At 47.9% G+C, this 14,234-nt stretch overlaps 1 protein-coding gene across 1 annotated transcript in view; it reads left to right on the top strand.

Moving 5' to 3' along the window:
• The window catches only part of LOC111140265 (mitochondrial ornithine transporter 1-like), a 20,929-nt gene extending 7,280 nt beyond the window's left edge, over positions 1-13,649 (top strand). The window contains exons 2-6 of the mRNA XM_022492572.1: positions 3,540-3,836; positions 7,781-7,933; positions 11,070-11,239; positions 12,203-12,364; positions 13,434-13,649. Of these exons, the coding sequence (XP_022348280.1) occupies positions 3,540-3,836; positions 7,781-7,933; positions 11,070-11,239; positions 12,203-12,364; positions 13,434-13,558 (907 nt within the window). The 3' untranslated portion in view covers positions 13,559-13,649. The remainder of the gene's footprint in view (positions 1-3,539; positions 3,837-7,780; positions 7,934-11,069; positions 11,240-12,202; positions 12,365-13,433) is intronic.
• The last annotated feature ends 585 nt before the right edge of the window (positions 13,650-14,234 follow it).

Genomic DNA, 14,234 nt, shown 5'->3' with positions numbered 1-14,234 from the left:
CACTGTTTCCTTGTTAATTTTCTGTCTGGGTGACCTATTGATGTATACAGGGTATTAAAGTCCTGTACTATAATTACTGTCAATTTATCCCTTTGTGTCTGTTAATTGCTTTATGTACTTAGGTCTCCTATATTGGTACATAGATATTTGTAACATCCTCTTATTTTCTGGTTGGATTGATGCCTTTATCATTAGGTAGTGCTCTTCTTTGTCTCTTGCTACAGTGTTTTACAGTCTATTTTATTAAGTATTGCCACTCCAGCTTTTTTTTTTTTTTTTTTTCCTTTGCATGTTAAATGTTTTTCCAGCCCTTCACTTTCAATATATGTGAGTTTAGGTCTGAAGGGAGTCTCTTGTAGGCAGCATATAGATAGGTTTTGCTTTTGTTTTTTGTTTTTTTTTTTCCTTTTTTAATCCATTCACTCTGTCCTTTCTTCTTCCCTTTCCTTTGCTTCCTTCCCTCCTTTCTCTTTCTTTCTCTTTCTTTTTCTCTTTCTCTTTCTTTCTCTCTTTCTCTGTCTCTTTCTCTTTCTATTTGTCTCTGTTTCTTTCTCTTTCTGTCTTTCTCTGTTTCTCTTTCTCTCTCTCTTCTTTCTCTTTCTCTCTCTTTCTCTCCTCTCTCTCTTTCTCTTTCTCTCTGTCTTGTAAATGCCATGCCCAAAGTGGGGCTTGAACTCATGAGCCCTAGATCAAGGGTTGCATTTTCTACTGACTGAGCCCCCCCCATTCCTTTTTCTTTATTGGAGCATTTAATCCATCGAGGGCCTTTTACGATTGGAACATGTTGAAAATATTATGCCTCCTTGTGCAGTTAAACAGAACATTTATCAAGTGCCTCAATTGGGTTTGAGGTTCTCCATTTTTGCATGGGTGGACAAGGTGGTCCTGGACATTCTGGTGAAGGGTTTGCTTCTTGATCATCCCCATTTTCAACACCGACGCCATCCCTGCCAGGTTAGATTTCTTTACCACCTTGTTATTTGCTGACTCAACTATTTTAAGCATAGAAAACCCACAACACTGGCCCTGGTAAAGTATAGAGTGCACCATGGTCTGAGCCCCTCTCCTGCAGGGCCTTTAGGGACACTTATGAAAGAATGCAGAACTATTTCCATTTTTCAGTCAAGGAGAATGAGATGATCAGAGGTCTATGCTTTGAGCAAGTGGAGAAATATTCCTCTAAGTTATTCATAGCTTCTGGGATACTTGATGGGTATCTGAGGACCTGCTAGGTCTCAGTGGCTGGTGCTGGTGTTCCGAATNATCTGAGGACCTGCTAGGTCTCAGTGGCTGGTGCTGGTGTTCCGAATTATCATCACCCACTTAAGGGGGGCCTGGACAGTATCCTTTGTGGTAAATTACATGGGAGTCAGTTATCTCCATAGATGAGAGGAGGAAATTGTAGTTAGTATTTGAGCATACACTAGCCTCCTACCTTCTCACTGTTGGAAATGTAACTGTTATAGATAAGCAAAAAGTCCATGTATTAGCAGCCTTTGATGTCGGAACTGTTGAAGATGATTGGGTTAAACTATGGAAAGGTTCCAGTTAAAATTGCAGTGCTCTGAATGAAGTGGTTTATTCAGTTTATCTGCATCTAGGTTACCTAAATTATGTACCCTCTTTAAAAATGCTGACATTCACCTCTTCTTTTGGAATAATTATTTTTATATAATTACGGTCCTATTTTATTCCTAGAAGTACCTGAGAGAGAATAACTATAATTGTAGTAGCATCTTATTGAATAATGTTCCACTAATTCAGAACTGAAGATAATTTGGCAAGACAGAGTGGAAATGGATCATTACTCTCCTAGAAGAAGTGATCTCTCCTAGAAGAATGTAGGGATAGGATCCCAGATTAACTTGCAATTGCTTAAAAGAAGAGCTCATAGTCTTCATGCTCCTTGAAAATGTTTATCTGCCAGTAATTCGTGGGAGTTATTCAAAACAGCCCCTCTCCTGTCTCTACTTTGCACAATTCAGTCAGAGTAACTACATAATGTCAGTTATGAAATCGCATAAAATTACATACAATATTTATGTAAGCCCTCTCTTCAATTTTTTAAAAAAAGATCTTGAGGTGGGGGCAGGAGCAGAGGGGGAAGGATAAGCAGACCCCATGCGGAGCACTGAGCCCAATGCTGGGCTCAGTCTCACAACCTGGAGATCAGGACCTGAGTCCAGATCAAGAGTCTGATACTTGACCAACTGAGCCATCCAGGGGCCCCAGCCTTCTCTTCAATTTTGATGACACTTTAAAAACAATCCAGGGGCGCCTGGGTAGCTCAGTGGGTTAAGCCTCTGCTTTCGGCTCAGGTTATGGTCTCAGGGTCCTGGGATCAAGCCCTGCATCGGGCTCTCTTCTCAGTGGGGAACCTGCTTACCCCTCTTTGTCTCTGCCTGCCTCTCTGCCTACTTGTAATCTCTCTTTGTCAAATAAATAAATAAAATCTCTTATAAATACATACATACATACATACATACATACATACATACATACATACATACATACCTAATCCAATAGTTAGGTTTCCTGACACAAACAGTGGACATCTGAGATGCAGGAATCTCTGAGGCCCAGGAAAGGTAGAAGCATTAATGAGTGGCATTTTCCAAATGCTGACCTAGTCCAGCGTCCGGGGTTATGACAGGGTGGCGTGGCTAGAGTTCATTCTTTTCTTTACATTCAGGCTTTTTTATTGAGGTCCTCTACAGCAATTTAGATTTTGCTGTTTACTAAACTCTTACAATATAAAAGTGTAAAAATACATGATTGGTGCTAAGCACGGTAGGATTCAGTGCATTCTCCGTTTGAATACGAATCATTAGTTGGTAGAATCCAGATGAAGATTTTCCGTGTGGTCCAATTTTAGCTCTTTAGGGATTAGCCAGACTCTTTGTCATCTTTATCTGTTGCCTTTTTCCCTGTTTTTCTGATAGTCATCTGTGCTGCTGGGGATTAGGCAGAGAGGGGTGATTCACTCCTGCCGGACTTCTCCTCCCTCCCTTAATACGACTGCACGCACACAAAGTGACTGTTCTTCATGAACCGCACACAAAGTGACTGTTCTTCATGAACCGTTGGCACAGCAGCTGTTATCTTCAGCCTTCTCGTCCATTTTTATTTAATCCTCATGCAAACTGGATGGGGAACCAAGGCTCTGAAGTTAATATCACTTGTCCAGACTCTCACAGCAGAGCCGGCCTTCAGGACCAAGTCCATCTGACCCCATTGCTGACACCTCCGAACACACGCCACCCCTGTGCACCCTGCGGTCTTGACTGTTGAACACGTGTCTGTCTCTCCCACTGAGGGTGGGCTCCTTCAGAGCTGGAGCTGGGTGCCGGGCACAGTGGGGACCCTTTGTTGTTAACTGAATTGGGCTTGGAGGTTTGGTTGCCGGGGGGTGGGAAGAGAGGTTGGAGTNGGGGGTGGGAAGAGAGGTTGGAGTGAACTGCGACAGAAGAAAGCCCTGGGGTAGGGTGCTTATCTCTCTCTAAATTTCTGTGGGTGTTTGCGGCTGCATTCTAAAACAGAAGACTGGTGCTGGAGGAGACTTCTGTCCTGGTTTTAGGGGGCACAGCATGTGTGCTGACCGGGCAGCCCTTTGACACCTTGAAAGTGAAGATGCAGACGTTCCCTGACCTGTACCGGGGCCTCACCGACTGCTGCCTGGAGACCTACTCCCAGGTGGGCTTCCGCGGCTTCTACAAGGGGACCAGCCCAGCGCTGATCGCCAACATCGCCGAGAACCCAGTCCTCTTCATGTGCTACGGCTTCTGCCAACAGGTGGTGCGGAAAGTGGTTGGATTGGAGAAGCAGGCCAGGCTGAGGTGAGTTGTGGGCACTAACACTTTCTTCCTTTGTTTAGAAACACAACGTTGTTGCCCAGTCAAAATTTTTATGATACCTAATGGGAAGAGTGTTTCCTTTTTTAACATAACCACTTTGTTTCTGATTGTGAAGTTGTCTTGTAAAACTTGCAGAAGGCTAGTCAGTAATGCACCGTGGAGAAGGAGGTGCCCTTACGTGCCGGTGTTCTTCAGGAAGATGCTTTTCAGATGCCGCTGGTGGTACTGCTTCTCTTGTGGGCACGAGGGCTGGACGGGAGCCACAGGTGCAACTTGTGAGCGAGCTTTGGGTTCCTCTTCATCACAGTGCAGAGGACTGGAAGAAGCTGCCTGAGCCAGACAGGCTGGAGAGCAACTTGGAATTTTGGGAGGAATTGGAAGCATCTGTGAAGATGCGGATGGACTGACTCTTTGTCTGGCCAAGTCTGCCCAAACATCGGACTTCGGCTTGTGCTGCGTCCTCGCTTGCATATTTATTTACACAGAGACCATAGAGGATTCAGGAACCACCGGCATGTGTAGCCCTCCCTTTTTTGAACGTTGATTTATTTTAAATCATTTAAAATGGTATCAGGTTCATGGTTGGGCAGATAGCCGTATGGGTTGTTACGGTAGGAATTGGAAACCCATTTGCAACTCCGGTCCCACCCGATTGTAGGCCCCTTCTGTACAGAGTGTTCTCTGGAGACGCCTAGTGATCTCAAAGATGTGCCCTTTTGTAAGCAGGAGTTTTGTCTTCCTGGATGGAACGTGTTTTTTAAAGGCTTGGGACTGGATGGAATCATCCAGGGAGATAGCATCTGTAGAGGGCTGTGCATGGATTCCAGGACCTTCCGGCACAGAAGGGGTCATGAAGAGGAGGAGGAAGTAAAGAAATAAGCAGGAGAGAAACCAGGAGAGTGTGGGATCTCATGCTAGAGACTAACAGAAAGAACACTGTAGCGACTGTCACTCTTCCTGCTAGAGGGGGACACTTTCTCTGGGACAAGATGGGACGTTTAGGTCCCCTGTGACATTCCCAGAGGAGGATGCCTTATGGAGAAGATGGAGGTAGGAAGCAGCCACATGAGGTCCTGGAGGAAGTCCTACAGCCAAGAAGCCATTCTGTTTCATGTGGTCTCACCCCGTACCCTCCTCTCCGGTCCTGGTGAGGCAGGAGGGAGCTGCGTCTTCATCCCACAGAACGGTGTTTGCTTATTATCTGGCAGGGAAAGACCACCTTAGAGTTGATGGAGCTGGGGCACCCACACCTGTCCTGTTTTGTTCATCCCTCCTCATGATCCTGTGAGAGCAGCAGAGCCCCTGCTGTTCTCTCTTAAAGCTGGGGACTCCGACTTGCAGATACTGGCTTAGGATCCTATTACTTGAGCTCATAACTGAGTGCAGGACCCAAAGCCGTGTCTTCTGAGTCCCCGTCCAGTACTCTTGCCTTAAGACCAGAGTCGGGGCTCTGGACTGTGGTAGGGGTCAGGTCTAGAGGAAGGCGTGGTCAGTAGAGGCAATGAAAGGAAAGCACTGCTTGGAAGAGCCTGCCGTGAATTTCAGCAATGATACCGTAAATATTTGCATGTCCTTGGCTTGAATGCCACCCCGAGTAGAGTTCTCCTTTGACCTTTGTCCACATGGGGTCTTAACACAGCAGGAGGGTTCAGGTACATGTTTGTTGAATGGGTGATAAGCAGCCGATTCTTACCAAATCCCATCCTGTGCCCGCTGCGGTTTCAGTTCTGGGTCTAACGCCTCTCCTGCAGGTGCAGCCTGGGGCCCCGCGTGCCTCACTGGGCGCCCAGGTAGGGGAGAGGACTCAAAGTCCACTGCAAGTGTGCTTTGGCCTTGTTGTTGCACTAGAACAGCGTGCTCATACTCAGGCANGCTTTGGCCTTGTTGTTGCACTAGAACAGCGTGCTCATACTCAGGCAGCCGACTCTTAGGCTGAAGGGCTTCCACACCGATCGATGCCATCTTTGTTCCCGCAAACCTGGCCGTTCTGGCTACTGGTCAGCAAATTGATGAAGGGTGCCCGAGGGAAACGAAGCCTGGATCTGCAGGCTGGCCGAAAGACTGCAGAAGCCACTTTAAGCTTTGGTCTTGACAGGCCGCTGAGTAGGTGTGAACCATGTTGGACAGTTTCCATTCGCTAGAAGCTGAGCACAAGCAGAGTTGCATGTCGCCGGGTAATGGCCTCATACCCGATTCTCTGAAATGAGAAGCAAGTCTGGAACGCAAGCAGGGTCTCCCTCCTGGAAGAAAGCCTCGCTCCCCACCAACTCTTCTGGGAGCGGGCAGGCTTGGGCCCCGCCCTCCGTCTGCCCATGGCACCGATGCCAGGTCACTAGGGAACTTGTGTTTGGGGCTGAGATTGGAGGCGGCCCTTGATTTTCTATTCCTGTCTGACCTCTGTTTATGTGACTGTTTAACGGAACCCCGGACAGTCGCATGTGCTCAGTCTGTTAGGCTTTTGCTCATGGTTTGGGGAAAACTTGTGAGGGGTTCTCAGTAGCCAGGGGAGGGGGACACTTCACGGGGGTGTGGCGTCCTGGTGGTTAGGTGACAGCAGGCTGTTGGCTTGAACAGGTGAGAGTCAGGGAGTCAGTTGTCCTGTGAGCAGCTCACTCTTCCTGCCCAGTCCCGGGTGCCAGCAGAGCTCTTGTGACCGAACACTCCCGGGCTGGAAGGGATCTTATTTTCTGACCCTTGTGAACGCTCAAGAGAATTCCTGACAATTAATTTCTCAGACTTTTCCCCGTATTTTTGAACTCCGATGGGACCTCGCTTTCACAGCCCTGCTGGTGACTGTGGCTGGTGGTACCAGACCCTCCTATGGTGGAATGAATGCTGCTTGTGTTTACGTGCATTTGTTTCTCCGTTTAGATTCCCGATGTAGCCATTTTACCTCCAGCTCTCGAGCTTGCTGACCCCCTCCTTCACCCCCCTCCTCCACCATCCTCGCTCCTGCTCCCCTCTGTGGCTGAGGTCAGGAGGTCATCAGTGGAACTGGGAAATCTTTTTTGCAATGAGCAGCTTTTTGGTTAAAGATTTATTCTGGGCTTTCATCTGCAACAGTTACTTTGTACATGTGGTTGTTCCAGGTTGGATTGGGGGCGTACAGGGATGGCCCCGGAGCCTTGTTTTATGAAGCTTAGTGGCAGATACGCCAAGGTATTGGTGATGGTGTGTCTTTGGGGTGGTGGGAGTTTGGGTAATTTTTTTCCTCCCTCTTTTTTTTTTTGTTTTTGTTTTTTGTCTTATATATCACTTTGTCTTAGTTGTGGCTGCTGTAACAAAATACTGTTAACTGGATGGCTTAAATAAACATTTGTTTCTCACAGTTTTGAAAACTGGAAAGCCCAAGATCATGGTACTGGTTGATTTGGTGTCTGGTGAGGGCCTATTTCCTGGTTTACAGAGGGACAACTTCTTGCTGTGTCCTCAAAGGGTGGAGAGAGAGAGCGGTGGCCTCTTATAAGGACACTGATTGCATCATGGGGGGTTCTACCCTCACGACCTCACTAAACCTAATCACTCCCAGAGGTCCGCTCTGAATACCATCACCTTGGGGAATTACAGCTTCTGCATAGAGCCTTAGGGGTGGGGGACACATTCCGTGTGTGTCGCCGTGACTATGACTAATAAAAGGAGCTGGATCTTGCAGTCAGGCAGACTCAGGTCTGAATCCCAGCGTTGCCACGTGGTAGTGGTGTGACTTCAGGTACATTAGGTATTCTAAGCACGGTTTTTCCACATGAAAATTGGGGTGTCGGTATCGGTGTTGGCCTCCCAGGGCTGGGGTCCTTAGATGAAACCGCATGTGCGAGTTCCCAGTGGGCACTCAGGAAAGTGTTCCTCTCCTTTGATCCTTGCTCTCCCTTACCAGCCGAGAGCTTTGTGTGGGGAGTGCTGAATGAATGAATGACTGGACTCCCGAGCTGGTTTCCTTCCACTGATCTGCAGAACGCAGCCGCGGGTTCCTTTGCCTCTGCCTTTGCGGCCCTGGTGCTCTGCCCCACTGAGCTCGTCAAGAGCTGGCTACAGACCATGTATGAGATGGAGTCGTCAGGGAAGATCACCAGAAGCCACAAGTAAGCGCTGTTTGGGCACAAATGTTGGGTCTCTCGTTGCCTTGGTGCATTGAGTATTTGTCAGTTTTATATTCTACTAAAACTCAGTGGCAGAGAAAGAGATTTATCTACTCCAAAATATTGTGTTTTTAGAACTCTTTCCCCTACCAGTCAGAGGGGGACTTCCTAAATGAACTTTGAGAGGGCCGGACCCACTCCTGCTCCCACAACGGACCACTGTCTGCAGATGTTTCACACCTGGGAAGTGGCGAGGCCGAGAACTCCTCTCACTCTTGGCTCATTGAGTGCATGAGGCAGCGTCCCCGGCTGTGTTGGAGGCACACAACAGACAGCTTTGAAACCGTGTCTGAGAGCTGAGCCTTCAGAAATGCCAACTTGGGTTCCAAGATGAATATTTGGTGCCCGTTCCCAGGTTTCACGTGAGCTGATCAGCCCAGATCCCAGAGTCACTCTCTTACTTCCCTCCCCCACCCTTCTCATGTACCCACAGAGAGCCTGGCTTCTGAATGCTCCTCAGAGCCCTCGTGAGCTACTCTGCAGCCATCAGAATGCTCTCCCCCTCAGTCCTGCAAACAGATTCTAGTTACATGAGTGTGTGTCATACACAGTGTGATTTATTGTCTTTATTAATCTCAACATTTGCTTATTTATCTTGACATCTGGCTGACTAAAGCTCTTTGTCACTGTGGTTGACTCAGTTTGTAAATCTGACTGGAAAAATCAGATTAATTGACCATTTACAGAAGTAGTCTCCTCCCAGGGAGGGGGGGGTTTCTGATAGAGTTCTATATCCTGCACCCTGGAGATTCTTTACAACCAGTTTGAAGCGATTATTTATAGCTAGAGGTCCAAAAGCATAAGAAACAAACACTTTTGGTGGTTACAAACACTTTTGTAACCAATGCCCAGATTCAGAGGTAGAACAGGAACAGAACCGAGAAAGTTGCTCTCATGTCCCTTAGGAGTAGTTTAAGGTATTTTTTTTTTTCATTTAAATTTTTTATTTAAAGTCAATTTAGTTAACATATAATGTATTATTAGTTCCAGGGTAGGATTTAGTGATTCATCACTTAAATACAAAACCTAGTGCTCATTACATCAAGCACCCTCCTTAATGCCCGTCACCAATTACCCCATCGCCCCACCCACCTCTCCTCCAGCAACCTTCAGTTGGTTTCCTAAGGTGTTTTGTTTTGTTTTTTTTTTAAGATTTTATTTATTTATTTGGCAGACAGAGATCATAAGTAGGCAGAAAGGCAGGCAGAGACAGAGAGGGAAGCAGACGTGGGGTTCCATCCCAGGACCCTGGGATCATGACCTGAGCCGAAGGCAGAGGCTTTAACCCGCTGAGCCACCCAGGCACCCCTTCCTAAGGTATTTTTAAGGAAAGTAANCCACCCAGGCACCCCTTCCTAAGGTATTTTTAAGGAAAGTAATTGTTGGCTCCAAAAACTTAAGCAAATGGACACCTTGCACAAAGGTAAGTATCGGTTGACAATATTTTAGGTGTGGCTATATACTCCTGGCCTACACAGGGGTATATGGTACCTTGGGGTTAAGACTTGGTTCAGAAGGCAGGCCGTCATGTTGAGTTGGATCACTGTGTTACATTCCCATTATAGAATGGGAGCGGAGTTGTAGGAAGGACCTAGATAATGAGTGATGCCTGATGAAGCCTTCTGAAATGCTTTTGATTACCGGGGGGTTTGATTCTTCACTGGTCCAAGCGAGGTCACCTGCTGAGAGCACAGTGAAGAGCAAGGGGGTTCCCTAAAACACACCAAAGATGTGGTTTCTGCTGCTGTTTTCCTGACAGATAAGGCCTGCCATGGTGCGCACCATCAGGAAGAGGGGTCTAGACAGAAAGGATCCTGCATTACTGCTGCTCCAGGGCTCTGATCAGCCTGAAATAGAAATTCTTGCCTACTTACTTTCTAAGAACTAAATCCTCAGTGCTTCTTGCCCTGTAGAGTTTCTAAGAATTTCCTTTGTCTTGCCTTCAAGTAACATCTACTCCCTTCCTCCTTCGCTGCACTAACACAAAGCAAAAAGACCGTAAGCATTTGAACAGATTCCTTCTATATCCACCCGTTCAAAAGAAAGGTAGAGGAGGGTAGGCACTGAAGGAGGTAGAGGTGTGGGCAAATACGAGGGCATTTTATTCTTGCTGAGCCTGTACAGCTCCTTATTGTAATTTCTCTTATTCATTGTTGGACAAAAGTGGGTATTGGCTCTTTTACATCTTGGATAATATCCAGAATGTATGAATGCACTTTTTTTCCCCAATGAACTAAAAAGTGAATTTGTTTATTGAGGGCAAGAGGTTGCAGGCAATATAAAAATCAGAGCTTGTCTGGCTTTCCCTGACTTTTCTTTCTCCGCCCGTCAAATGGGGGTTGGATTTTATTTGTATGTGTTCTGAGGGTCCCGATCTGCTCCTGGAATCCTTTATACAGGGGGAAGCTGTGGGGCAGATTCCTGAAGACCACCTCCCCCGACCACCCTTGGGGAGAACGGTCATCGGGCAGGAGTGTTGGCTCGGTAGCACCTACTTCTTTTCCCTTGCTTCTTGTGTGCCATAAAATCGACCTTGCCTGCAAGGTGAGCCTTGCAACTAGCACAAAGCAGCTCTAGGAACCCGCCCTGCCATGTTGGCACTGGTCCAGGTCCTTCATTGTTTTGTCCACAGTCAGAGGAGGTCTTTCTGATTTTCCAGAAATCCAGGGTCCTCCTTCTCCAGGAGTGTTCTCAGGGCTTCCTTTGCTGAGTGGCACACTTGGGAAATGTGAACATGGTTCCATCTGAGACGGGATTCTGGCGTGGTCTGATGAAGTCTTGGCCGGAGGCCCGGTGGCCACACACAGCTCTCTGTGAATACACACTTTAATGATATTTCCTTGCTGTTGGATAGTTCAGGTGAGAACAGCTGTCCTAAAATAATAGGATCTGTGCTTCTCTGAGATTTCCTCCCTGCAGAAGCCTCCTTTTCAGAATTTGGGTCCCTGGGTTTCTAGAATCAGCCATTCCCGGCCTGCCCAGGGTTGAGCCAGGCCTGCCACTGGGGTGGGAGTGCCAGCCTCGCCCCCCGGTCCCCCCATTTCCCCGGCCCTAAGCACAGCTCCCTGTCTCCCTGCAGCACAGTCTGGTCCGTGGTGAAGAGCGTCCTCGGGAAGGACGGCCCCTTGGGCTTCTACCACGGCCTCTCCAGCACCTTGCTCCGAGAGGTGCCTGGCTATTTCTTCTTCTTTGGCGGCTACGAGCTGAGCAGGTCGTTTTTTGCATCGGGGAGACCGAAGGATGAGCTGGGTAAGCATCTGGCTGGGCCGGGCCGGGCGCGCCCCACAGTGGCCTGCTTGCTGCCGACGCTGCGGGGGGCCGCTGGGCGCTGAGCTTTCTGGAGGCTTGGAAAGGACCTTGGCACCTTCCTCTGGTGCACTCATGTCCTCGCCAGGGGGGTGGAGCTGTGCATCCCAGACTTCTCCACTGGAATAACATTTTAGGGGAGAATATAGAAATTACTTTCCTGTGGCAACTCGTCAGTAAAGGGGTAAGTCACCTGTGAAGCATTTTGCAATAAGCATGAAACTTGGTAATAACTCCTGAGAGTGTTTCCAGAGGACGGAAAAGTGTCATTCTTTCTAGCTTGTCCTGTGTAGCTGCTTGACGCAATCATGGCAGTGTTTGGCTTGCATGAATGATTACTTGTTTCTTAACACATCCCTTCAGTGTTCTGGACTTATTCTGGGGTTAGGCAAGCTCCCAGGCTTAACTATCGTGTTTAATAAGACAACTTTGGCTTTCATGGTAGAGGAAGACTCAGGGCTATGGGGCATTAAAATAATGAAATATTGCAGACTGAGAGGGTTGGAGAAAACGTGACCTGTGTTTCAGTGGCCACTGTTCTCATTCCCCATGGGGTGGGGGCGGGTTGCCATGTTGCTGGGGGCCTGCTGGTTCTGTGTGGGCCAGTCCCTTGGAGGGCAGGCTGGGAGGGACACAGCGCCACAGTGATCAGCACTGACATGGTCCTGTGGTGAGGGGCAGACCCAGAGTGCCACATGGGACCTTGTGTCCTCTGAGCAGGGAGCCCAAAGGGAGCTCGATCCCTGAGATCATGACCTGAGCTGAAGGCAGATGCCTTACGGACTGAGCCACAGGTGCCCCAAGTTTCAGCATTTTTATTTGCATCTACCTGCACCCACTACCACCTTGACCTCTGGAAATGCTGTCCTTGAGACAGAAATGCTGTTGGCTGCTTTCCTCCTCTAGGCCCTGTCCCTTTGATGTTAAGCGGTGGAGTTGGTGGGATCTGCCTCTGGCTTGCTGTTTACCCAGTGGATTGCGTCAAATCCAGAATTCAAGTTCTTTCCATGTCTGGAAAACAGGCAGGATTTATCGGAACCTTTATAAGCATTGTGAAAAGTGAAGGGAGTCTGCTCATTGCAGAAATGGAGTGGGTGCGTCTAGACCGGTCATTTCGCTATAACCCTCGTGGAGGTCGATCACGTGTGTGTGGTTGCTCTCTTCCCCTGCCTCCTGTCCTTTTTCTAGCGCCCCTTCCTTAGCTTACTTCCATTCTCAAGAATGTTTAATGTCCTTGTTCCTCACTTCTGGGCCAGGATTCTTTGTTCTAAATAGCCCGGAGGGAACTTTAAAACTCCAGATTGTGCCTAAGGGGACAAAGGCTTGGAAGTCAGCACCCCTTGTTTTATAGACTATAGATAGTATCAGAAAACGATCTCTAACAGAACCACTAAAGGATTTAAAAGAACGTGCTCCAAGTCCCTAATGCTAAGACTTTCTGAAGGTGATTGGCTCTGAATTTTGAGAGTTAACGTAGGAGTATAAAGATTTTCTAGGTGATGTTTGTATAAAGCCAGGATCATGCCTCTGGTGAGTGGAGACCTGTCCTTTCAGCATCCACTCTACATCTTCCACCTCGGGATGTGAACTTTTCGGGCTTGATTTTGCGAGAGAGCGGTCACAGGGTGTGGAAACGGTTCAGTTCATACTCCAGAGTTGCATAAAACTTCATAGTTTCACAGAGTCCTTACGCCTCCCTCATCCACTTGGATCTTCGTAACAGTCTGGGCAGTGCCAGCTGTAGACACAGGACTGTGCTTTTGGCCCAGTGTCTTGTGGTCCTTGCCCTCCCAGGTGGCACTGTAAGGCTGCTGCCCTCCTGTGGCCTTGGGGCTGCTTCTCTGTGCCCAGGTGAGGCCTCCGCTCTGCCCAGTCCATGTACCAGGAGCGAGCCCGGGATTCATGTGTGGTACCTGAGCGTCCCCAAGATTTGCTGGAAGACTGGATGCCTGGCCTCGTTGCCATTAGCCTCCATCCTTCCCGTTAGTCCAGGGACACCTGGACAGAAGCCCTTCCATCCCTTGTCAGCATTCAGTGTGTTGTCTGGATCTGTCCGTGGCCAGCCCTGGGCTCTGCGGCTTCATAGGGTCTCTCTGAGAAGGGGTGTCTCATTCTTTGATCACTTCTTGTCTTCTAGGAATAACGGCCTTATACTCTGGACTGAAACCCACAATGATTCGAGCGTTCCCTGCCAATGGGGCGCTCTTTCTGGCCTATGAATACAGCAGGAAGCTGATGATGAACCAGTTCGAAGCCTACTGAAGTGTCCTGGCAAACCGAGGTCCAAATCTAGGCACGTGACCACTACAGTTCATCTCAGGGTTTCACGGAGTACAAGACCAATGGGGAATTATTTTGGTTTCATAGGAGTTCTGTTTTTTTGGTCTTCCCTTATTCTACTCTACATCTTAAACTTTGTGAAAAGGGCCTCTATTAATTTCTGCCCATAATCGTACTGAAATCGAACTAAGTTGCTGCTCTTGTCCTTGGTGGGACATTTAGGGCGAGCCGCCGGCCCTGCACAGGATATGAAAGGCTAAATATAGTTCTTTCGGGACTTTGCCTAAACCTGTACGTGTCCGTGCAGCTTGGATGGTTACATGTTAGTAAGGCATCATTTGGTTCCATGTTTAATTCTCAGATCTCACCAGAAAAACTCTGAGGTAACCATGTTTCATGAAGATGGCTATGAATGATTCCTTACTCTAGATGTAGGCTCTCTTTTAGAACCTTAGTACATGCACTATCCTAAGTGGCTGAAGTTAAGTTTTTCTGTGGTGCTTGACAACTGAACTGTCCATGTAGATTTTGTAGAGGAGAACGTACCTGCCAACTGGTGTGGCTTCCATGTTCACGATTTAAGTTAGGAGTAAGCCTCTTAGATTTTCCCAAGATGTTCTACTGTTAAAATAGTGCCATTCACTTCCTAGGTGGGATC

The sequence above is a fragment of the Enhydra lutris genome, unplaced genomic scaffold (assembly GCF_002288905.1).
Source record: "Enhydra lutris kenyoni isolate GAN:26980312 unplaced genomic scaffold, ASM228890v2 scaffoldscaffold343, whole genome shotgun sequence".
Taxonomy (NCBI): Eukaryota; Metazoa; Chordata; class Mammalia; order Carnivora; family Mustelidae; genus Enhydra; species Enhydra lutris.
The sequence above is the reverse complement of the archived record's forward strand: the minus strand, read 5'-3'. Positions and strand labels throughout refer to the sequence as shown.